Source organism: Phyllostomus discolor, chromosome 13 (assembly GCF_004126475.2).
Source record: "Phyllostomus discolor isolate MPI-MPIP mPhyDis1 chromosome 13, mPhyDis1.pri.v3, whole genome shotgun sequence".
Lineage (NCBI taxonomy): Eukaryota > Metazoa > Chordata > Mammalia > Chiroptera > Phyllostomidae > Phyllostomus > Phyllostomus discolor.
In genome coordinates this window covers 61920730-61942755 of record NC_040915.2, presented here as the reverse complement: position 1 = coordinate 61942755, position 22026 = coordinate 61920730, and the positions used below count along the sequence as shown (strand labels likewise).

Genomic DNA, 22026 nt, shown 5'->3' with positions numbered 1-22026 from the left:
ACACATTTACCAATTTTGATAATTTTTAAGAAAACACACGGTGATATGACAGCTGTCACAATACAGTCTAACAAAATTGTTTTGAATGAAGTTAAAGACAACTAAGCCCTGCTAGAGTCATCTTGTGGAAAAAACTAAATGAACTTTTTGGCTACCTAATAGCTCCCGACCGTCAGTGCCCCCCCCCCCCCGCCCCCGCCCCCGCATCGGTTGTGCTCTGAGACCTGGTGCCTGAGTGCGGTGTTGGAGCTCTGAGACACACTCATGCGTCGCAGATTCAAAGCAGGTGTTATTTATGGCCCTTGATTGGATACTGGTTGGATAACCGACTGGCAAGTCACCTAGCGGTCAGTTGGGGAAATCTATGCGTGGCCTGTGTGCTGAGATGAGGTGAACGTTTTGTGAAGTGGGAAGGCAGAGATGACTGGTTGGAGAAGGCAGGTTCCAGAACAGAAACTGCCTGTGCAGTTTGGTGTGAAAGGTCAGAGCACACGAGTGTGTGTTTGTGAGCACATGTACATGCAAGGGAGGGCTCTGTGCCTGTGGATGTATAAGCTTTTTCTTTTTCTTTTCCTTTTCCTATAACAATGTATTGAGATCTACTTCATATACTATACAATTTACCCATTTAAAGTGTGCGTTTCAGTGGTCTTTAGGATACTCACAGAGTTGTTCCACCATCACCACAATCTAAATTTTAGAACATTTACTAAGAAAAACTCCATATCCAGCCCTGGCTGGTATGGCTCAGTGGATTGAGTGCCAGCCTGTGAACCAAAGGGTCACAGGTTCAATTCCCAGTCAGGGCACAGGCCTGGGTGGCAGGCCAGGTTCTCAGTGGGGTGTGCACGAGAGGCAACCACACACTGATATTTCTCTCCCTCTCTTTCTCCCTCCCTTCCGCTCTTTAAAAATAAATAAATAAAATCTTTTTTAAAAATAAAGAGAAACTCCATATCCATTCTGTTACTCTCCGTTTTCCCTTGATCCTTAGTCCTGAGCAACCACTTATCTGCTTCTTGTTGCTATGAATTGTACTGTTTTGAACTTTTCATATAAAAGCAATCATACATCATATGTTTTTGTGACTGATTTTCTTCATTTAGCATATTTTCAAGGCTCATTCTTAGCTCATGTTGTAACATGTACTTTATTCCTGGTAGTTGCCAACTAACATTCCATCATGTGGATGTGCCATATTCTGTGTACTCAGTTGATGGACATGTGGATTATTTCCACATTTTGGCTGTTATGAATAATGCTGCTATCATCGTTCGTGTACACGTTTTTAATTTTATTTCTCTTGGACATATACCTAGGAGTGGAGTTGCTGGGTCATATGGTGACTATGTGTAACCTTTTGAGAAACCGTGAGACAGTTTTCCGAAGCAGCTGCATCATTTTACATTCGCATCAGCAATGTGCGAGGTTCCAGTTTTTCCGCTCTTCGTCAGTACTTGTTATTGTTTGTCTGTTTTACTATAGCTTCGTAATGAGTGTGAAGGGGTGTCTCACTGTGGTTTTGATTTGCGTTTCTCTGGTGACTAATAATATGGAGCATCTTTTCATGTGCTCTAAGCCATTTGCATATTTTCTAACAAGCCATTTGCATGTAAGACATGTTTATTCCAACCCTTTGCCCATTTTAAAATTGGGTTCTTGGTCTTTTTATTGTTAGACTGTTAGAGTTCTTTATGTATTTGGATACGAGTCTCTTATTAGATATATCATTTGCAAATCTTTGGGGGGGTGGGATGATGTTTCTATTGTTTTTGTTAGCTTGTATTATAATTAAAAGAACTTTGGCCTGGCTGGCATAGCTCAGTGGATGCGAACCAAAGTATTGCAGGTTCAATTCCCAGTCAGGGCACATGCCTGGGTTGCAGGCCATGACCCCCAGCAACTGCACATTGATGTTTCTCTCTCTCTCTATCTCCCTCCCTTCCCTCTCTAAAAATAAATAAATAAAAATCTTAAAAAAAAAAGAACTTTGATGACAGCTTATTGAGCTGTGTCAATTTGTGAAATGCTGAACTTGTTGGTTCTGTATTGTTTGTTATACATTGTTTCATATGGAACTGCCCCAAAACTTAGTGGCCTAAAGCAGTGAGTCATTTTTTCTGATTCTGTACATCAGGAATTGGGGTGGTTGGAGTTGCGTGTCTGGCATTCCACTGGTCTCACTTGTGACCTCTCATGTAGCTGCATCTGGCTGGCAGCTGTGCGGCCAGAGGGTCCACAAGGCGTTACCCCCGTGTCTGCACATCGGTTTTCCCTCCACGTAGTGCCTCCAGCAGCATAGCCCGGGCTTCTTACTGCATGGCAACTGGCTTCCAAGGAGTAGGAAGTGGAGGCTGCCTGTCCTCAGAAGTCCTAGAGCATTGCATGGATACAGCCGGCCCGAAGGCCAGTGCAGATTCAGGGGAGTGGGAATCTCCTCCCCCTTTAGATGTGAGCAGCAGCATGGGGGAACAAAGAGGCCAGTGACTGTCAGCGGCCCCCTCAGAGACTGACTGCCATGCAGACTCACGGCAGGCAGCGGGGGAGTAAGCCTAATACCCCAAAGTGAGCATCTGGCAGGCAGTGCTTCCTCCCCCATCTCAGCCTTTGCCTTTCTGCAGCCCACACACTGGGCCTTTGCAATTTCAGCCCCAAGTCCTTTGTCTGATCTGGTTCTGTTGTGAATCCCTGACTCCAAGGTGAGGCCCTGTTTGGAAGAGATATTTATAAGAGGTGTTGGAACCTTTTTTACGGTGACAGACACACCGCGTAAGCACTGTGACCTGGTGCCCAGCTTTTCACCGCTGCTCAGGTGCCTCAGGGAGCCAGCCGCACGGCAGTCGGTGAGGCCCTTCATCACTGTGGGAACTGGAAGGACTCCCTCTGTAGGTCAGGCGGCACCTGGCATCCTTGTTACCTGCGACCCCATTAGAGTGACTGTGAAAGAATTTAAAAGGTGGGACCCCAGGGCAGGGAAGAGGATGGGGAAGAGTGATTTCTGTGTTTTTCTGGACTTCAGGAGGGGCTGGGGGGTGAAGAAGGCCATAGAAAAGGGGCTGACCTAACCTGGGAACTCTGGCAAGCTGGCAGGTCCACAAGTGACCGTTCTGAAGGAAAATGAGGTGCTAATGGGCTGCCCAGGGCAAGGAAAACCTTGAGTACATTTGTCAGAAAGAATTCACCAAATTGCCTGGTGTGGGCTCATCCTTCCAGTGTGAGGGCTGCCAGCCTAAGGTAAAACCCTCCCCGCTTGTCATCGGGTGGCTCCCTGCCTAATGGCCAGACCCCATGTGTTCCCTCTAAAGTGATGTCCCCTTGCAGGGCTCTTTTCTGTGTGCTTCACCTGTGTGAGCTCCTTTGACCTCACGTGAGCCCTGTGAAGCAGGTACAGCAAATCTATAGAGAGGTGCGGTTTCAGATCCTGGGGTCTCCTGCGGAAGGGAGTGCCTGCAGCAGACCTGAAGTGCTCAACCCCCAGTGGTTTTGGAGTGACCCAGCCTTTGCAAGAATTTCAGAGATATGTTTAACCTGTAAGAAAACCCTCTGGCAGCAGTATGGCTTAATTGTGTCCTGTGTCCATTTCTCCCGTCAGGTGGTCACATCCCTCCTTCCCTCCCATCCCCTTGGGCCTCCTCACCCTGGTCTGGTCCCGAGAGCCTCCACTGGTGGGGCAGCTCAGCCAGGAGCAGATTGTGCCCGCGTCCCTGCCCTGGGCCAGGGAGTGGCGCTGGGACTGCTGCCTGGTGGTGTGCGCCCACCTGGCTGAGCCCTCATCCGGGTTCTATGTGAAGGGCTTTGGGGACAGGCTCCTGAGCCCCATATACTGTATCTTGTGTTTTTGTAACAGTATCTGGTTGCTTTTTAAACCTGCTTCCTCTTGTTTTACCTTTTATAGAAGTGGATAAAACTTCACAAATTCTTTTAAGGTATTGCCCACCTAAAAGGTGGTCCAAGGCCCTAACAAGATATCACATACAGATTTTGGCCTGACAACTCCCAGTCCTCGTCACTTCATTCATACCTGGCCACCTTGTTTCCTGAGCTTCCTTTAGACAAAACGCCTGCTCCTAGCCCCACTGCCCCTGCCACCTTCCTGGCTACTCACTCACCAAACTGCTGTCTGCCAAGAAGCAGCCTCCGCAGGTGGTCCAGATGCAGGAGCCCTGACACCAGTGGCCTCTTTACTCCTGTAACGTCATCTTTCCTGCTAGGAATTGGTGGGGGCAGTGGGAATTGGTAGTGTTGACAACCCCCTCCGTGTCTCTTCACTCCAGCAGCCTTCACTCTCCCTGTCCCGTACCAGTCTCCGGGGGTGCGCTTATCATCCCAGCTCTGCCTTTTCCCCGGGCCTTGCCTCCCGTGGTTTCCTCTGTTGGCTCCCCTGGCGGGAAAAAGTGATGGGGTGAAGCCTGGAGTTAGATGAGGGAGAGTAAAGACTTAGAAAGTGTACTTGCAGTTTTACATTCACACGAGCCCACTTTCATTTGATCCCCTGTTCCTGGAGGTCTTCTTGTGACAGAGGCTCACCACCGTGTGTCCCCGGGCTCACAGGTGCGTGTCCCAGGCAGTTCTGCCACAGGTGCTGGGGCCAGGTCCTGGGCACTGTCTCGCCAGTCTGTGGTCCAGTGGACCCTCACTGTCAGTGACACAGGAGGAGAGTCACGTGAGCAGGACAGAGAGTGAAGGCTTTGACCCTTGGGGGCTGCCTTGGTGGAAAGATGGGCATTTTGAGGAGGGGAAGGGGTTCAGCTCCTGTGAAATAAGATTGGAACTCAGACATCCCTTTGTTGACTGTAGGACAAATCTGCAGTAGTGGTTTCCCCGGAACGCCCGGGACTGAGTGTCCCTGGTTGCAAGGAGTACAATTGGTGGAAGGCAGGCCCTGCTGGGCAGTTCCAGAAACACAGCAGCTGGGACAAAGAGGGCCCTCCGCAGTGGCCTTCACCTGCCACCCTTGAGTGACCCAGTGTCCTCTCCCTTGCCTGTGCAGTAAATTCAGATGAACATCTCCGAAAGCACAGCCAGGGGCACACATCCAGATTTGCATGTAAGTGTGACGTCAGCAGTGAAAAAGCAACAGGCTGGGTAGTAAAAGCGAAAGCACTTCAATGCAAATAGTGCAAAGACAAAAGCGGCCTGCCCATGATCGCTTCTGATAATGCCAAGTGACCTTAGAACAGCCCCTCCTCCCCACTGGACCTACTCGTGAAAAGAGGGGCACGTGTGCTGGTGCTCAGGCCTCTCGGTTCACAGCAGGGAGGTAGGAGCAGCAGTTTGGAGTCTCTTGGTACCCTTCTTATTTTTCTGTTTCTCTGCGCCTTTTCTTCGCCTCCGGTAGCTGAGCCCTGACAACTTCTCTCTGAGAGAGATTCCAGAGGAGGCCCAGCCCCTCGGCCCTTTGGGAAGAGCCCTCAGCCTGGTGGCAGGGGGGTGGGAAGGGGCGGGGCAGCAGCTTCGTTTCTTCATCTTGGATTAAACTGTTTCCTGTTTTCACTTTTAGGACGAATACCTGTCTCTCGTGGCCAGGCTCATTATCCATTTTCGAGACATTCGTAAGTAACATTTTACATTTCTGGTCGTGATTCCTGCTAGAGGCAGCCCTGTCTTGTGGTAGAGACTTATTTGGCCACAGTGCCTGATTCGGAATGTCTGTGTAGAAACTCCTGCTTTCTGGAAAGTTCTTCATTGCTTTGCATTTGATTCCATATTTCCCATCCACCCCGTCCCCAGAGCCTCAGCCTCAGAAATGCTGATTTTGGTGTAATGCAAATATTAGCCTTAAAGTGGTTTAAACTGGGCTGCTGTTTTTGCTTGTCCATTTAATCTCCTTTTTAAAAAGGACTGTTGCTTTTCTTTCTAGGCAGTCCTTAAGCAGTTTACCCCGGAATAGAAACTTCTTTCCCTGATAGGTGGTTTTATTGACCCATGGAGGCCTGACCTAAATGTGTGATCCTGTCAGGCTGGAAGCTTCCCAGGCCAGCTTCCTCAGTCCCGCCTCTAGCTCCTTGCCGTGGTGAGGGACACCCAGGTCCTGCCACATTCCACCTCCTCTGATTCCCTGGGTCCTGCTGTGGCCCTGTCAGCCAGGCCTAGCAGTAGCCAGGGCTCTTCAGGAGTGAATGTCATGGCATCCCAAGGTCAGGGTCCTGGCGGTCTTCCGTGGAGACAGTGAGGGAGGGGTCCTTGATGGCTGCAGTCTCGAGAGGAAACGGGCTGGTGGGGCACGCTGTGGTTTCAGCCAGCAGCGCCTCCTGCCTGCCTGCAGCTGTGTTACCGCGGGAGATGGTCTCCTGACGCAGCCTGTCCTGGGAGCGTGCATGTGGTAGGTCCAGTGGCTGCTCCCCCAGTTGTAGAGGCCCCTGCAGACTCACTGTCAGTAACCCTGGGCCAAGTGAGAACCCCAGAGCCCCTGTGTGGCCAGCAGGGTTTGCTTCTTTCCTCACTGACTTTTTACAAGGACTGCCAGCCGGGCGAACCTCACTTGATTTCATTTTCTTGCTGGGTTTGGGAAGATCCTGTGGAGTACAGAACAAGAGGAGGCGGAAGTAGGAGCCTGGGGCATGAACAGCCTGGATGGACCCCCCTGGTTTGTCCTGGCAGAGGCTCTGCCTGTTGGGGCGGAGTTGGCCTGTTTAGGAGGTGGCCCTGGCATGTTGGCACACACAGCCCTGCGGACAAGGGTGTCCACAGCCGTCTCACCAGTTCCTCATGAGAGGTTTCCCACCTCAGCTAGATTCGATGTCACACCTACCTTAGCCAGCCTCAGCTTCCTCTGGAAAATGGAGATGCTGCCTCACCAGCGTGGGCTGACGAGGGAGGTGTCGTGTTCTCAGCGCCATCCTGGGCCTGTCACAGATCCCTATGGCTTTCCTGCTTGTCACTCAGGGCATGCGCTGAGACCGCGGACCTGGGAAGGAAGGAGAGGTAGCACAGGCCCAGGGTGTGCAAGCCTCCACCTGGGGGCTGTTCTCTGCGGCCCCGGTTGACATGGGCAGTTCTGCACCCTCTTCCCCGAAGCCTCCTCGCGTGTCAGCGCTGCGAGGAGTGGGACACCGTGCGCGTGCACATGTTCACACGTTCACACGCACTGAAGCTCTGGGGTCTGTTTTATCTAGTTTCTAGGCAGGGCCAGCTCAGTTTTAGCAAATGACCTCTGGGCAAATGCCTGTAAAAGTGACTTACTATGGAAATATGTGGTTATGTAAAACTTTGTTTACCTTTTCTCTTTTAATATAGATAACAAGAAATCTCAGGCTTCTGTCAGTGGTAAGAATTTTTCCTTTTTGAATTCAAATTTCCCCAACCTTGGCCCTAGGACAGCAGGAATGAGACTGTGGAAGTCACAGATGCCGGGGGTTAAGCTGCTACTAGAGGGCAGAGTTCACCAAGAACAGACCTCTGGGTGGCCATGAGGATCGTGGAGCTGTGCCCCACACTCCCCGTCCTCCTCTCCCTGTGCCCGTGAGACGATGCTGCCCCATTGCATTTCACTTCAATATGGTTTTTGCCCAGCATAAAGATGATAAAACTCACATAGGTGTTGAGACATTATCTAAAATTTCCAGCTCTCTGGGAGAGAACTGCTGTGGTACATTTAGTATAACAGCATATAGTAGTTCTTTTTTAAAAATATTTTTTATTTTAATTGTTGTTGCAGTATAATTTTCTATCTTTTACTCCCATCCCAACCCACCCACCCAGCCTTCCCCTCCTCCCTCCCATCTCCACCCACCCCTAGTTTTTATCCATGTGTCCTTTAAACTTCTTCCTGCAAACCCTTCCCCTTTTCCCCTGAAATTCCCTCTCCTCTCCCCAACAGCATATAATAGTTCTTAAGTGAGAATTATCTTTCTTAAGTTGCAAAGCTTCTTCGTTAGTTAAAAATTACTACTTTTTAATTTTAAGGCTTTATCGCACATAAGGGAAACCTGGTTTGATGATTCAGCCTTGGTTTCACTGACAGACCTGCCAGTGAAGGGATTTAGATCCAAGATGGCCAAATAAGCCTCAACCTGTCAGGAAGGGAGCCGGCCTACCATATGTATATATGCCAGACACCCATGCTGGCCTCAGCTGAGCTAACTGCACTTGACCGTGTGCTCCCTATCTCCCCTCAGGGTCTCTTTGCATGTATAGTGCTTCTCAGCCATCCGGGGCCGGATGGGATCAAAATACATAGCCAGGAGGACGCCTGGGCTCTCGGCATTGGAACTAGGCTCCTTGGGCACCTAGTTCTGTAGCAAGGTGCCCAAGCCAGGCCACGCCTACCTGCAGCGAGTCGTTTGCCATGAGCTGACATTCAGGAGAGCGTCAGATTCCGTGTCCCGGTTCAGCATTCATCACAGAGCTGAGCCTGCAGACCTGGTGGGCTTGGCAAGTGCCATGGTGCTCCCGGGCACTGTGTGGGCCTCTCCGCCGCACCCTCGCTCGCTCTGGAGTGGTGGCCCTGGGTGGAGAGTGTGCCTGAGAACTGTTCCTCAGTGGGGTCCTGCACATGAGCAGAGGTGGCCTCCTGGTGTGCAAGTAGAGTGTGACCTCCCTGGAAAACATCTGCCCGCCCCCACTCCCCCCCCCCACCCCATGTTCTTGTTTACTTGGAGAAGGGCCTTTGTGTGCTTGCCCAGCGGGAAGGGATGTGCAGCCAGAAGGGCTGGGGGCCACCACCTTCCCTGGAGGGCAAGTCTGTCCTTCAACATTAGGACCCTGGCATGGGCCAGACTAGGACCGTGGGACTTGCTTCCTGCCCAGGAGGGCTCTAGAAGCAGTAAAAAACACACAAGGCGTCCTGCCCCCTGGGGTGTGACAGCAGTTGGGGAGGCTTCCTGGACTCTGGCCTGTCACCAGTTGGGACTTGGAGGGAGTTGAGCCCAGAGGCCGCTAGGAAGTGTGTGCTCCGGGAGGTCTCACAGCCTTCTGAGCCCCACCAGCCCAGCGGGCGCTTCCCCGAGACGTCTTGCCCTGTGTTCCCACAGACCCCATGAATGCACTTCAGAGCCTGACTGGCGGACCCGCCGCAGGAGCAGCAGGAATCGGCATGCCTTCTCGGGGCCCAGGACAGTCCCTAGGTGGGATGGGAGGCCTTGGCGCCATGGGTCAGCCGATGCCCCTGTCCGGGCAGCCGCCCCCCGGCACCTCAGGGATGGCCCCCCACGGCATGGCTGTTGTGTCCACAGCAGCTCCGCAGAGTAAGTACTCTGCCTCTCAGAGAACCTGCTGTGTTCTTTGGAGGCCACACGCATTTTATCCCTTTGCTTAAGATGGGATGTCCCTGAGAGTCGTGGGGAAGCTCTAGGAGGCTCTGTCTTTTTCTCTTTGTTGGTGTGGAGAGGAAAGTTTCCAAGCCTTCTGTAAGCTACCAACAGAGTTAAGTGACACCAAAGCCCTCTTTGTACCCCTGGGCGGGAGTGGAGGCTTGGAGGAGGTGGGGGAGGCCTGGTGCTCCATCCAAGGGGTTGTATTTTGAAGCCGTAATGGAAACAGTTACATCTCACAGTGCTCCTGGCCGAGAAGTGCTGTTAGCAGCCCCCAACCCCCAGACTGCCCTGGTCTCAGGAGCCTCTTTGCACTTCTCTGCAGGACACGGCCCCTTGTCTTCTGCACTCAGCTGCCCCTTCTAGAAGCTGGACTGCAGCGCAGGCCTCCCTCTTCCTTCCAGGGCCGGTCTTGATGGACCTTTGATTCTCACGAACATGTATGCAGTACGTTGAATGTACTTCAGGACTGCAAAGCCTTCAGTACTTTTTCCCCTTGTAGAACATTTTATTTTTGAAATAGTTTGAGTCACAGGAAGTTGCAGAATAGCACAGAGTTCCCTTGTGCCCTTCACCCAGTTCCCCCAACGATAATAATCTTAGTACATCATCAAAACTGAGAAATGAACGTGGGAACACTGTCAACTCAGGTGGACTATTCAGATGTCACCAGTTTTTATATACAGTCTCTGTGTGTAGTTCCGTGAGACTTTATCACGCGGACTTGAGCAGCTGTCATCACGGTCAGCATGCAGAGCTGCTGCAGCACCACCAGCAAGCAGTCGTGTGCCCCCTAACGATCACACTTGCCCTCCGGCCCTGGGCCCCGGCACTCACCAGTCCATTCTGTCTCTGTGATTGTGTCGCTTTGCCAGGTTACATCAGGGACATCACACAGTATCTGTCCTTTCGACATTGGTGTTTGACTTCAATCAGCGTAATGCCCTTGAGATCCTCCAAGTTGTATCAGTAATTTGTTCCTCATTGTTGCTGAGTAGCATCCCTGGACTGAGAGCACCAGGTTTACTTGTGTGTTCACCCTCGATGGGCATTTGGGTTGTTTCCGATTGGGGGCTGTTGGAGGTGCAAAGCTGCTGTGAACACTCATGTGCAGGTGGCGGCGGTTTGATGTATTTTTGTCACATGGTTCTTAAAGTAACCTTGTGAAGAGGCAGTGTCACTGCCTCTGCTTTGCCCATAAGGCCTGGAGCTGGGGTTGAACTCAAGCTTCCTGACCCTGAGTGCCGTGTATTGGCATTGCCTTGCTCTTCTCAGGTGCCACGTGTGTCCTCCTTTCTGCCCACTCATACACTGGAACCTTCCATCCACAGCCGTCACCTCTTCTTCGGGTCTTCATTCTCTTCTCCTTACTGATGTCTTGCGGTCAGACTCAGGTCTTTGCTCAGTTCTTCATCTTGGGCTCCTTTGTCCCCTTTTGTCTCATCAGCACGCCTGATACACATACAAGGCAGCTTACGGAAGCAAGTGCAGGAGAGGTGCTGGCCCTGGCTGCTTTTTACATTATACTCTGGCATACTGGTTGAATTTCTTTTATCACAAACTGATATTTCATAATGAGAAATAGTGTTAAAACATGACTTTAGAATGTTCCCGTGATTGTCTTGCAGTTTCATACTTAAGACTTTATTTGTCAGTTCAGTGGCAAAAGCTTCGGTATCCTGCCTGCACCCTCCCCAACCTGACCTTGACCCACATCCTGTTTTCAGATTTTGAGGGACCTGGTCTCCTGTGTGGCACCAGAGGAAGGGTGAAGTGGGTTCTCCACTTTCTTGCCCTGCTGCCTCCTCTCTCAGAGACCCTCCTTCCCTGCCTTTGACCTCTCGCCTGCCTACTCTACCTGAAGTAGGTGGCACGGTCCACTAGGCCTTTGCCGTCCCTTTCTAAATGTTTTCCAGATTCCACTTCAAGCCTTCATCCAGTGCCCCCAGAGCGCAGGGCCTTGGCCAGAGGTTTGGCCAGGGCTCTCACAGGGTGGTGCAGGGCACACTGCGATGGTCTCCGAGTGGCCCGGGTTAGTCCCAGGGACCACTCTGACGGTAGACGAGGCTGTGGGTTTGGGTAAAGGGTTGGAGTGAGACTGACTTATCACTCTGTACATTTTTGTTTCTCAGTGAATTTTATATCATGTGTGTGGAAAACTGACTTTAAAAAAATAAGTGCTATTTGTGGATGGTTGACAGACTGGGTGCTGAGGAGCCCTCCTTCTTCTGGATAACTAGGTCCCGGGTAGGCTGCATTTTGGACTGCTGGGCTCCCAGAAGGTAGGGGATGCTCTTTGCCTTGCTGCGCTTTGGCCCACTGCAAGATGGGGGAAAGCAAGTCCCTCCATCCAGCAGGATTCATGCTGAGGCCCTTGGCATCCCTAGCTCCCCCAGAGGCAAGGGCAGATTGGAGAATACTTCCAAGATTAGGACTGTGGGAATTGTAGTTCCGGTCAAGCACACAATCAAAGATCAGCAGGCATGAAAGGAAGCAAAGACACCATGGGGAGGAACAGAAACAATAAACAGATGTGGAAATTCCCAGGGACCACACACATACCAATTGTTAGATGTGGGCTTGGCGTGCTTAAAGAAATAAAGGACAGACTCCGAGTGAACAAGCACTGTGATACACTACCGGGAGTGACAAGCCAGGTCTGAAAAGGAACCAAATAGAAGTTGTAGAAATTGAGGAAAAAAATTATTGAAAGAAGAAAGTGTGGCTGAATAAACAATGCATTAGATATAGATGAAGAAACGCTGTGGCTGGTATGGCTCAGTTGGTTGGAGTGTTGTCCCATAAACCAAAAGGTCGCAGGTTCAATTCCTTGTCAGGGCACATGTCTAGGTTGCGGGTTCGATCCCCAATCCCTTGCTGGGGTGCCTATGGTAGGCAACCAATCCATGTTTCTCTCTTTCTTTCTCTCCACCCCCCCCACCTTCTCTCTCTCTGGAATTTAAAAAAAAAGTAAAAAAGATACAGATGAAGAAAGAATTTGTGAAATAGAAGCTATATTTAAAGAAATTATATAGAGTGTAGCCCAGAGAAGAGGAAATGAAAAATAGGTGTTTTCTTAGGTGGAAATTGGTCAAAGTGTAGAAAGGATCTCTCTGTGTTCTTTTTTTATAGCAGCTTTATTGAGGTATGGTATGTGTACCTTGTAGTTGACCCATTTAAAGTGAAACTTTCAGTAGTGTTTAGTATATTCACAGAATTGTGAAACCATCACCACATTCAATTTTAGAACCTTTTCATCACTCCAGAAGAAACTGCTCCAGCCCTGGCTGGTGTGGCTCAGTGGATTGAGGGCCAGCCTGTGAACCAAGGGGTCGCAGGTTGGATTCCCAGTCAGGGCACATGCCTGGGTTGTGGGCCAGGTCCCCAGTGGGGGGTGTGCGTGAGGCAGCCACACATTGATGTTTCTTTTCCTTTCTTTCTTTCTCCCTCCCTTTCTCCAAAAATAAACAAACAAAATCTTAAAAAAAAAAAAAAAAAGAAACTGCTCCACTGAAAATTTTGTAAATGGTTGTTCATATCAGCATTATTCATAACAGCCAAAAATGGAAACAACCCAAATGTCCATAGCTGATGAATGGATGAACTAAGTGTGGGAAATCTGTATAGTGGAATCCTATTTGGCAATCAGAAGAAATGAAACAGAGCCCTGGCTGATGTGACTCAGTGGGTTGAGTGCCAGCCTGTGAACCAAGGGGTAGTCAATTCGATTCCCAGTCAGGGCACATGCCTGGGTTGCAGCCTGGGTCCCCAGTGGGGGGCACTTGAGAGGCAACCACACATTGATGTTTCCCTCTCTTATTCCCTCCCTTCTCCTCTAAAAACAAATAAATGAAGTCTTTAAAAAAGAAAAGAAAATTCAGGAAGGTTTTTAGAAAAAGAAGAAGAAATGAAATACTGATATATCTAGAGCATGGGCGAACCTTGTAAATATGTGAAGCAAAAGAAGCCAGTCACAAAGACCACATATTGTGAGGTTCTGTTAATTTGAAATATCCAGAATAGGCAAATCCATAAAGACAGAAAGTAGATCAGTGGTCACAAGAGGCTGGGCCTTTTGGCCATCTACAAGAATCAGCCCTTTTCTTTTTTCTTTACTGTTATAGAGCCATTTGTAATAGTAAGTCCCATAATCAATGTGAATACTGCTCCCATTACATCTGTTCAATCCCAGCAGTGGGCAGGGCCTCGGGTGGTCTTACCACCCTACCCGAGTGCATGGCATCGGGAAAGGGGCCTTTGCCTGGTGCCTGCCTTATACTGCCGGTCCTGATTCCGGGGTCTGGTGTCCAGCCCAGCTGCAGCTTCAGCAGGTGGCGTTGCAGCAGCAGCAGCAGCAGCAGCAGCAGTTCCAGCAGCAGCAGGTGGCATTACAGCAACAGCAGCAGCAACAGCAGCAGCAGCAACAGCAGCAGTTCCAGGCTCAGCAGAATGCTATGCAGCAGCAGTTCCAGGCAGTGGTGCAGCAGCAGCAGCAGCTTCAACAGCAGCAGCAGCAGCAGCAGCACCTGATTAAACTGCAACATCAAAACCAGCAGCAGGTACCAGGTGCTCTCCCTCCTGTGACATCTGAGCCCTGGACACACACCAGCCACGGTGTGGGGTGTGGGGGCCCAGAGCCAGCAGCAGATCCTCCTGACCCCCGGTGCCTCGGCTTCCTTCTTCGTGGGCTCTCCGCAGGGCCTGGGACGTGGAGGAGGAATAGGCCCTGACTTGGCAGGAGAGTGCTGTGATTATACAAGGAGAGCCTCCCTGCCAGGCTTGGGTGTCTAGCTGCAGGCTTACTACGTTCTGGGGACTGATTCAGTAGAGGCTCTGTGGTCAAGTGATTCATGTAAGAGTTAAGTGAATCAAGAAGTGAGAAGAACACTCCAAGATGCAGGAATGCTTGAACCGTCTCTGGGCTTGCTTGGTGTTTGGATGCAGCACTAATCGGCTTCCATCTGGTGGCCTGCAGGGTCATGGCCATGTCCGTGAGAACCCTGCTGCTGAGAAAACACTTTCTTCCCCCCGTGGCTTGCAGTCAGCATCCAGATGTGTTAAGCACCTATTGTTACATCCGCTCTTGGTTGAGGGAGAGTCTCTGAGGGGACCTCACCCCTTTTCCACCTCCTCCAGGCTTTGGCTCACTGACCCCTTTTCCCAGTGGCCGCCCTCCTGGATCTGGGAGGCTTCTCTCCCAGAGCCAACAGGGAATCTTCAGTCCTGCTCTTCATCCTCATTTGGAAAAGCAGACATTGGCCATCTTTGTGAGGCCTGTACTATTGACCACTGTAGGGGACCAAGCAGTATCACGGGGTGCCTTCAGAGATCTGTGTCACCTAAGCATTTATCCTAGCTTCCATGGGGTTGTACCCATATGTTAACCGCTTACTAAGCCCTCCTAATATTTCCCTTGAATCTTCTTTCGGCCTACCAGGCCTACGGGTGGACCAGCTTCTGCTGTCCATGGCGTGTGTCCTCACTATCCTGTGGGAAGTGCTCCCTCTGCCCCCTGTGAGGGCAGGCTTCCTGGGGGCAAGGCTGGCACAGGGCCCAGAGGCTGATGTGGTGACGGGGTGCTGCTTGTTCTGCCCCTAGATACAGCAGCAGCAGCAGCAGCTACAGAGGATGGCACAGTTGCAGCTGCAGCAACAGCAGCAACAGCAGCAGGCTTTGCAGGCCCAGCCTCCAATACAGCAGCCACCAATGCAGCAGCCGCAGCCTCCCCTCTCTCAGGCCCTGCCTCAGCAGCTGCAACAGATGCACCACCCACAGCACCACCAGCCCCAACCGCAGCCCCAGCAACCACCAGTCGCTCAGAACCAACCATCGCAGCTCCCGCCACAGTCACAGACCCAGCCTTTGGTGTCGCAGGCTCCAGCCCTCCCTGGGCAGATGCTGTACGCCCAACCACAGCTGAAACTTGTGAGTATGCGTGACTCGTGGTGGGTCACAGCTCTTCTCTCATATCACATGCAGCCAGTGGCCATGAGCAATTTCTGGGGCTCCTTAGCTGTAGTGGCACGCCCTCTCTTCAAGTACAGGGTACTTGGGTGACCCTTCCCCATGCTGGCCTTCCCTTCTGACTCAGTGAAGGAGTGTGCATTCTAAGAGCTCTGGCGTGCTACACGGAGGGTGCCCTGCCCCTGGGATAACAGTTTGTCTTCCAAGCAGCGTGGCTCCTTTCGGTGGTGGCCATGGCCATTTTAGCATTGTGGACAATTAGATGGACAGAGTGCGTGCACGCTCACTGTGAGGAGGACATGTTGCCTCCATTGAGTATCCACGGTGATTTGCTTAGCTGTTCAGAGCTCCGGATCAAAGATACCTGTCGTTACCATATTTCTTAGCGGGATATTAATATAAAATGTTACTTTCTCATTAGGCATCTCTGTTCAAAGATTCAGTCAGTGACATTCACACAGATGACAGCATATTGTCACCGATTTAGGAGTAGCTGCATCAAGGGGCCATTTTCATGTTTTTTGGGGGGGGGGTGGGTTTATTTATTATTTTGGCTCACTTCCTTGGTTTTCACGGCCTTTTCTATTTGTGATTCATTGACTGGAGTCGGGACAGGCTAGGCCTGAACTGAGTGGTAGGTGAATAGGAGGCCCTCAGGGACAGGCTGAAAAGCTAGCAGTGGTTGTGAGGAGCAGGTGTGGGCACACCTGTCCCCTGGGAGCCAGCCACCCTGGTCTCCTCTGAGGCGTCAGGGCTCCATGTGGGACTCTGGTAGACTGTTAGCGTGCTTGGCCCAGAGGTGGAGCAGACTGGGCTGTGCAGTTGGGGCCATTCGTTTGCTTGCAGTGGTGCTGATGGTGACATCTCAGTGGGAAGGCTGCACTTTTCACCTGAGTTAGAGGAGGTGGCCCAGCTGTGCCATCTCAGAGCCAGGCTGGTATGGGACATTTCTGATGGGCTAGGGGATGATAAGGAACGGCCAGTAAAGTGACATACCCAGCAAAGTCATAATGATCCCGTCCTCCTCAGGAAAAGCTTAGAGATTCAAAGCTCCCCCAGAGATAGTGGATGCTCTGCTCTCTCTGGCTCCAGCTGCATTCTCCCTCCCTTCTTCCTTCAGGTCCGCGCTCCGATGGTGGTGCAGCAGCCACAGGCACAGCCCCAGGTGCAGCAGCAGACAGCGGTGCCGACAGCTCAGGCGCCCCAGATAGTGGGTTCTGGAGTCCAGGTGAGGGCCGTCAGAGCCGAGAGCTGTAGTTGCTAGCAGGTGCATGTCCACTTGGGAATGGAGCTGGATTTCTGTGCAGTGTGGCCAGGGTCCTGGTTGGATCGGGGGCCAGATTGGTAAAGCATGGGGCTCCTCTTCCCCGGCACTTTGTGAGACGCCGGCTTTCCTGGAGCTGGTTCCTGTGCTCATGGGGTAGCCAGCTCTGCTTGATCATGTCTGGGTCCCCCAGCTGCACATGTCGTTCCCACCTCTCCTCTGATGTCCTTCATTACCTCTTTCCTTCTTCTGAGACCACTCAGTGGAGAGGGGGGGCATTGCAGTCCCGTGCTTCCGTCAGCTCTGAGCAAAGGGCTGGCAGGGGGTGGATGGTAGCTCTGCAGAAACTGGGGAAAGCACGAGAATGGCAGTGTCTTGCTCCAGCTGATGGCGCAGGCTTATGCTGTGGCCTCCTGTCTGGCTGACTCCTGGTGCTCACCCCCAATACTGGGGAATGTGGCCAAGGCCTGCCACATCTACCCTCTGTGTACTGGATGTCAGTGGGGTGGAGGAGGCCTTGAGCCGCCTTTCCTGGTAGAGGGAGATTCTTGTTGGCCCCAGGGGGTTGGAGATTGGCCCTGTGACTTCTCCCTAGATACACCCCCTTGCCCTTGCGCTGGTGCCGACCCTGTGAGTGCGCCGAGCTCCCTGCTGGTGCACAGGACCACGTGTTGACCACTGGGGGACTGGTGTGCTCCTTCGGTGTCAGATGACATTTCCCTGTGAGCTCAGAAGCGGTCTTTCCTGGTCCCAGCTGCGTTGCTGGAGTCTCGCGTTGCTGGAGTCTCGGGAAGCTGCCTGGGGAGAAGCTTGCTGACGAGGGGCCTGAGGTGTGTGGATGTAGCTGAGTCAGCCTAGCGGCCTCCGGGGTTGCTGCACCAAATGACCTGGGCCCAGAGTCCCCTAGGTCACCAGCTTGCCAGACACGGTCTTATGCAAAACACAGCCTGGACTTCACATCTGGAGCGGGGGAGGGGGTGGCTCCCCTTGTGACCAGGTCGGAGTCCGTTTCTGCAGCCACCGCGTGTGTCCTGGGCTTGTCCTCAGGTCTCCTAGGACTCCCCACTCTTGGTGTCTCATGCAGAGAAGGAGGTGGTGCCTGTCTAGAACCACGACCCACCCAGCCCACCGAAGCCTCTGCCCTTGCCACTTTGTGACCCTCCCTCCTCTGCCCCAGGACCATTCTTAATGGAAACTTCTGGTTCTCGGATCCAGTCTCATAGGAAAGTGAGAGGCTTGACCTTTTTTACTGTGCAGTGGGCGGTTCTGAAGCAGAGCTTCCCTCTTCATTCCATTTCCACAGTGTTTGGGAACGCGCCGCCGTGGAACAGGGATGAGTTACGGTGGTCTGGGCCCATCCTGCTGGCTCATCCCTGGGCTTCCAGCTGAAGGGAGTCTACTCCCTGTAACGTCCCTGGCATCTCACCACCTTCCAAAAGCAAACGTGGTTGTGTGCGCTCGGTGCCCTGCACCCGTGCTCAGCACTGCTTTTCCCAGCAGGCCCTCTGCCCTTCTGCTGGAGGTTTCGGTCCAGCCAGCCTGGGAGCTTGACTGTGGGCTCAGCCGTGGGCTCAGTCACTTCTAGAGTAACCTTGATTCATAGGAACCTTCTTTCCCTGTGGGTGGAGCACACTGGGCTGCTGGCAGGCAGTGCTGGGCGGGGGGGGGAACTGCGTCTCTTTTCAGGTGGGACTCCGGTAGCTGGGGGCGGGTGGGGGGGTGAAGGAGAACACCACCTGAGTACTTACAGGTGGGTTTGGTGTTGTGAAGAGTGCGCCTCCAGTGTTTTCTTAGGAGCGATGTCCACCTCATTCCAACGGGTCACAGCCCGGTGTTGGGCAGAGTGTGGCCTGTGGAAGGGTTCCCAGGTGCTGGCAGCAGAGCGGGTGTTCTTGAAGCCCGAGCATGCGAGTGCATGTCCGTGTTCTGCCTCTCAGCCCGGACTCAGGCCTCAGCAGTCCTCTGCCCCGGTCTACTGGTTCATCTCTGGGCTCGTGGCCGGCAGTGGGTGCTGGTTGGCCGGCATCCCTGCTTTCTGTTAGTGGGGCCCCAGGGTGGGACAAGCTCTCCAGGGTGGGGGGGTGATGTCACTGGATTCACAGCCTTCCTTTGCAATGGTGGTCAGCACAGTGGACAAAGCAAGAGGTACTCTGACCCAAAAACTTGTAAAAATATGTGGTGACTAAAAATGGAAAGAGAGAATGGTAAACAAGGGGAGCATTTCAGGGCAGGACAGTACGGCGTCCTCAGTTCTCGAGTAGTCGCGGTCATAGGGCATACGTAGGGTTCTGCGGGGCTCATTTCCTCGTCACGTTACAGCAGAAGTAAAATGTTCTGTCATTGAAATCTCTCAGTCAACATTATGTTATGGGTAGTGTTCCTCTTATGAAAGCATCCTACTGACCTTAATTACTGTCCTGTTTTTGGATCCTGATAATATTTTTAGTTTTCTGCTGTTACCAGCGATGTGTGTCCTGATGCCTGGCTGGGTTGTGGGTTGTTTCCTGACACTTCCCGGAAGTGAGTCACTGAGTCACTGGGTGTCCTCGAACTGTATCAGCCAGTCACATACCAGAAGTTCGAAGACACGAGCTAGGACTCCTGTGTGGTGGCCACACATCAGGACACAGCGGCCTCAGGTCACAGTCTGCGTATGTAAGCGGCTGCACGCAGGGGCGAGCGCTGGTTCCTCAACAGGAGTGCGGAGACCGAGCCGGAGCCGGCAGCCTGCATGCCTTGTCCCTCCAGGCTGCCCCCAGAGAAGGAAAGGGGGGCCTTGCTGGACACTCTGCGGGGCTCAGCCATGGCCTGAGTTTGGGGTTTTGGTGTTCCAGGAAAACTGGTGTACATAGTGCTCATGTGCCTGGCTCTTGCATCTGACGTCACTCTTGTGAGCGAGGAAACGGACGCCACCCGTGCCGCAGCGGGATTTGCTCGAGTACACGGGGTAGCCTCACTAATGTCTGTTTCTTTCCCAAATGTTACCTGTGACCGCAGATAAAACCAGAACAGAATGTGTCTCCATTTCCGAACAGTCCCTGTTTTTATCTTTTAACATTCTATTCTTTCAGTTTGTGGAAACGTAACTGTAATTCTCATTACAAAGAGTCACTGTCAAAGGTACTTCCCTGACGTGGTGCCCTGCATGAACCCCCCTCCTTCTCCCGAGCCCTGCTGCCCAGTGACCAAGGGGAGCCAGGCCCACAGCCTTTGGGATGGAGGCTGAACCCCTTTCTGGGTAGATGTGTGTGGGAGGCAGGAAAAGGCAGTCATCTGGGAGACTGGGAGAGTCAGCCGCTGGGCGTTCGCTGCCTGGCCCTTCTGATGCAGTGAACACTACTGCTGCCTTTTCATTAGAACCTGCGGTTAAAAGAAAATGCGCTTTTCCTCCCAGGAGTTCTCAGAAGAAAACCAGTCAGCAGCAACTTAGATTTAAACTTTCATTCCTTATTAATTTTGTTTTTTCCTGGAAGAAAACTTGCAACTCTCTCGCACCACCCGACTTACTTCCAGGCCTCTGTCCCTCTGGAAGGAGCCCTGCCGCGTGGCCCCTGGGCTCAGAGGGGCTCCTCCAAGTGCAGTGCGCCGGCACTTGTGACGGACACTGTTCGCTGTTACCCCGTCTGACCGTGGGCTGAGAGCCGTGCCCAGGACAGAGGGGCTTTCTGCCCCGCCCCGGGTGTGGGGAGAGCCAAGCTTCTCCCAGGCTTCCCGTCCTCATGCCCTCGCCAGCACCCTGCTTTGTGTCTGATTGGCTGGTGAGTGTTGGGCTCTTCAGGACCTTGCTAGTGTTTGGCAGACACCATAATGGCTTCCTCATCCCCCCCACCCCACCAGGTAGTTCTTTCATTGGGGCTGCTGCAGGAATGTCTGCTTCCAGTCCTGTGTGCGCACCGCCCCCTCCCGCAGCTGTGGGGAGGCTCAGGTTGGAATCTGCTACTGCGTGTCACGTGCAGCTTGCAGTGCCTGCTGCATGCCACCGTGGATGTGAGTGTGGGGCGCACTTGTGACACCAGAGGTCAGCCCTCAGGCCTCCCCACGGCGTCAGAGCTCTGTCCTGGCACACCTCACTGCACGGACTGAATGGCCGTCACCCCACCTCCATCTCATGGGCTGGCTCATAGCCTCCTGGGACAGATGTTTTGTTTTTCCGTGGATCCTCCCACTTCCTTTCTGAAGGGCTGCGTTGTTGAAGTTTTATTTCATCTGAACAGTTGTGAGTGTGCGCAGGCCTGGTCCCCACCCCCAGCTCAGAGCCCAGAGTGAGAGTGACCAGGCCTCAGGGGACCAGCCACTCCCGTCAGTGTGAGCCAGGCCGGGACTCAGCGCAGGGCTGCCTGGACGCTTGGCAGAAGTCGGGGTTGATGAGGAGGGCAGCCCCAGTGTGTGCTGGGGTTCTGGGGTCTGGAGTCGTCTTGTATATCGGGGACAAGCTGGCCCATGTTGTCGGGGGAGGTGCACCTTCTCAAGAGCTGGAGGCTTCAGGCAGGGTCCCGGGCATCCCTTGCCGACCTGCCCCTGATTTTGGCTACAAACTAGTTCCCCGGAAGAAACTCAGACTCCTGGAGGAGAGCAGGACAGTTTGAGTCCAGGCCCTCGGCAGTGTTTTCATGAGGCCGTGGATATTGGGAAGGAAAGGTGCCGTGGCCGGCCAGCCGGGACACCTTCTCCAGTTCAGTGGCAGCCGACACTCCCCTGACCAGCTTTGGTGGAGTGTGCTTTTCCCGAGTCTGTCCCAGGAGCCTGGCCTCCCAGAAACACCACCCCCGACCCTCCAGGTCTGGCCCTGAAGGCTCTGTGGGCACATCGGCAGGTCAGAGGCTTGTTGAGGGAGGGCGGCCCGCTCAACAGGAGGGGCTGCGGGACGCATTCCTGGCGGTACCTCGAGGGGCCTCAACACCGTGGGCTCGAACACAGACCTGGCTGCCCCTCGCCCCTGGAGGCCCCTCACCCTCGTCACGGAGGCTGCACACCCCTCTCCGCCTGCCCCCGCATTGCGTTTCTTTGTTGCGATCACCTTGTCTGTTGTCCCTCTGTCCTCAAGATGATCACCGCGGCCTTGGCTCAAGGCGGGATGCAAGTAACAGCCCGGTTCCCGCCCACCACCGCCGTGTCTGCCATCCAGTCCAGCTCCATCCCTTTGGGCGGACAGCCCTCAGCACAGGTATTTACGGGGCGGTGCCCAGGGCCCCTGGGAAGCTCGGGGTCCTCCGAGCGCCTTGGCAAGGCCACCGTAACCTCTGTGACTCCCTTCGCAGGGGCTCTCAGTGCCCGGCCCAGCCCACACGAGGCCAGAGCCTGCTCGTTTCTTGAGGGGATGTGAGTAAATATCTGGGCTGTTTGTGCTGTAATGTTTTGGATAGTTCTGATGTTTTCATTTTCTGGAGAATGTGGGAGCAAAATATTTTTTTAATGTTGGCCTTTCAGACGGTCCTGCTGTTGTCATTTCTGTGGTCAGACAAAATAGGAGCTAAGCGTAGTTTCACTTTCCAGGGCTGTGCCGTCTAACACTGTTGCTACTCGCCACACGTGGCTATTTACATTTAA

General features: G+C 52.9%; 1 protein-coding gene across 11 annotated transcripts in view; it reads left to right on the top strand.

Moving 5' to 3' along the window:
• The window catches only part of MED15 (mediator complex subunit 15), a 54120-nt gene that overhangs the window by 22226 nt on the left and 9868 nt on the right, over positions 1 to 22026 (top strand). For 4 of the 11 annotated variants that reach the window (XM_036013617.1, XM_036013619.1, XM_028528088.2 and 1 more), the window contains exons 3-9: positions 5501 to 5552; positions 7237 to 7266; positions 8973 to 9185; positions 13563 to 13810; positions 14850 to 15176; positions 16336 to 16443; positions 21524 to 21643. In XM_036013617.1, coding sequence (XP_035869510.1) covers positions 5501 to 5552; positions 7237 to 7266; positions 8973 to 9185; positions 13563 to 13810; positions 14850 to 15176; positions 16336 to 16443; positions 21524 to 21643 — 1098 coding nt within the window. Of the gene's footprint in view, positions 1 to 5137; positions 5288 to 5500; positions 5553 to 7236; positions 7267 to 8972; positions 9186 to 13562; positions 13811 to 14849; positions 15177 to 16335; positions 16444 to 21523; positions 21644 to 22026 lie in introns of those variants that run through there. The other 7 variants (XM_036013621.1, XM_028528089.2, XM_036013624.1 and 4 more) reach the window with 6 other exon arrangements.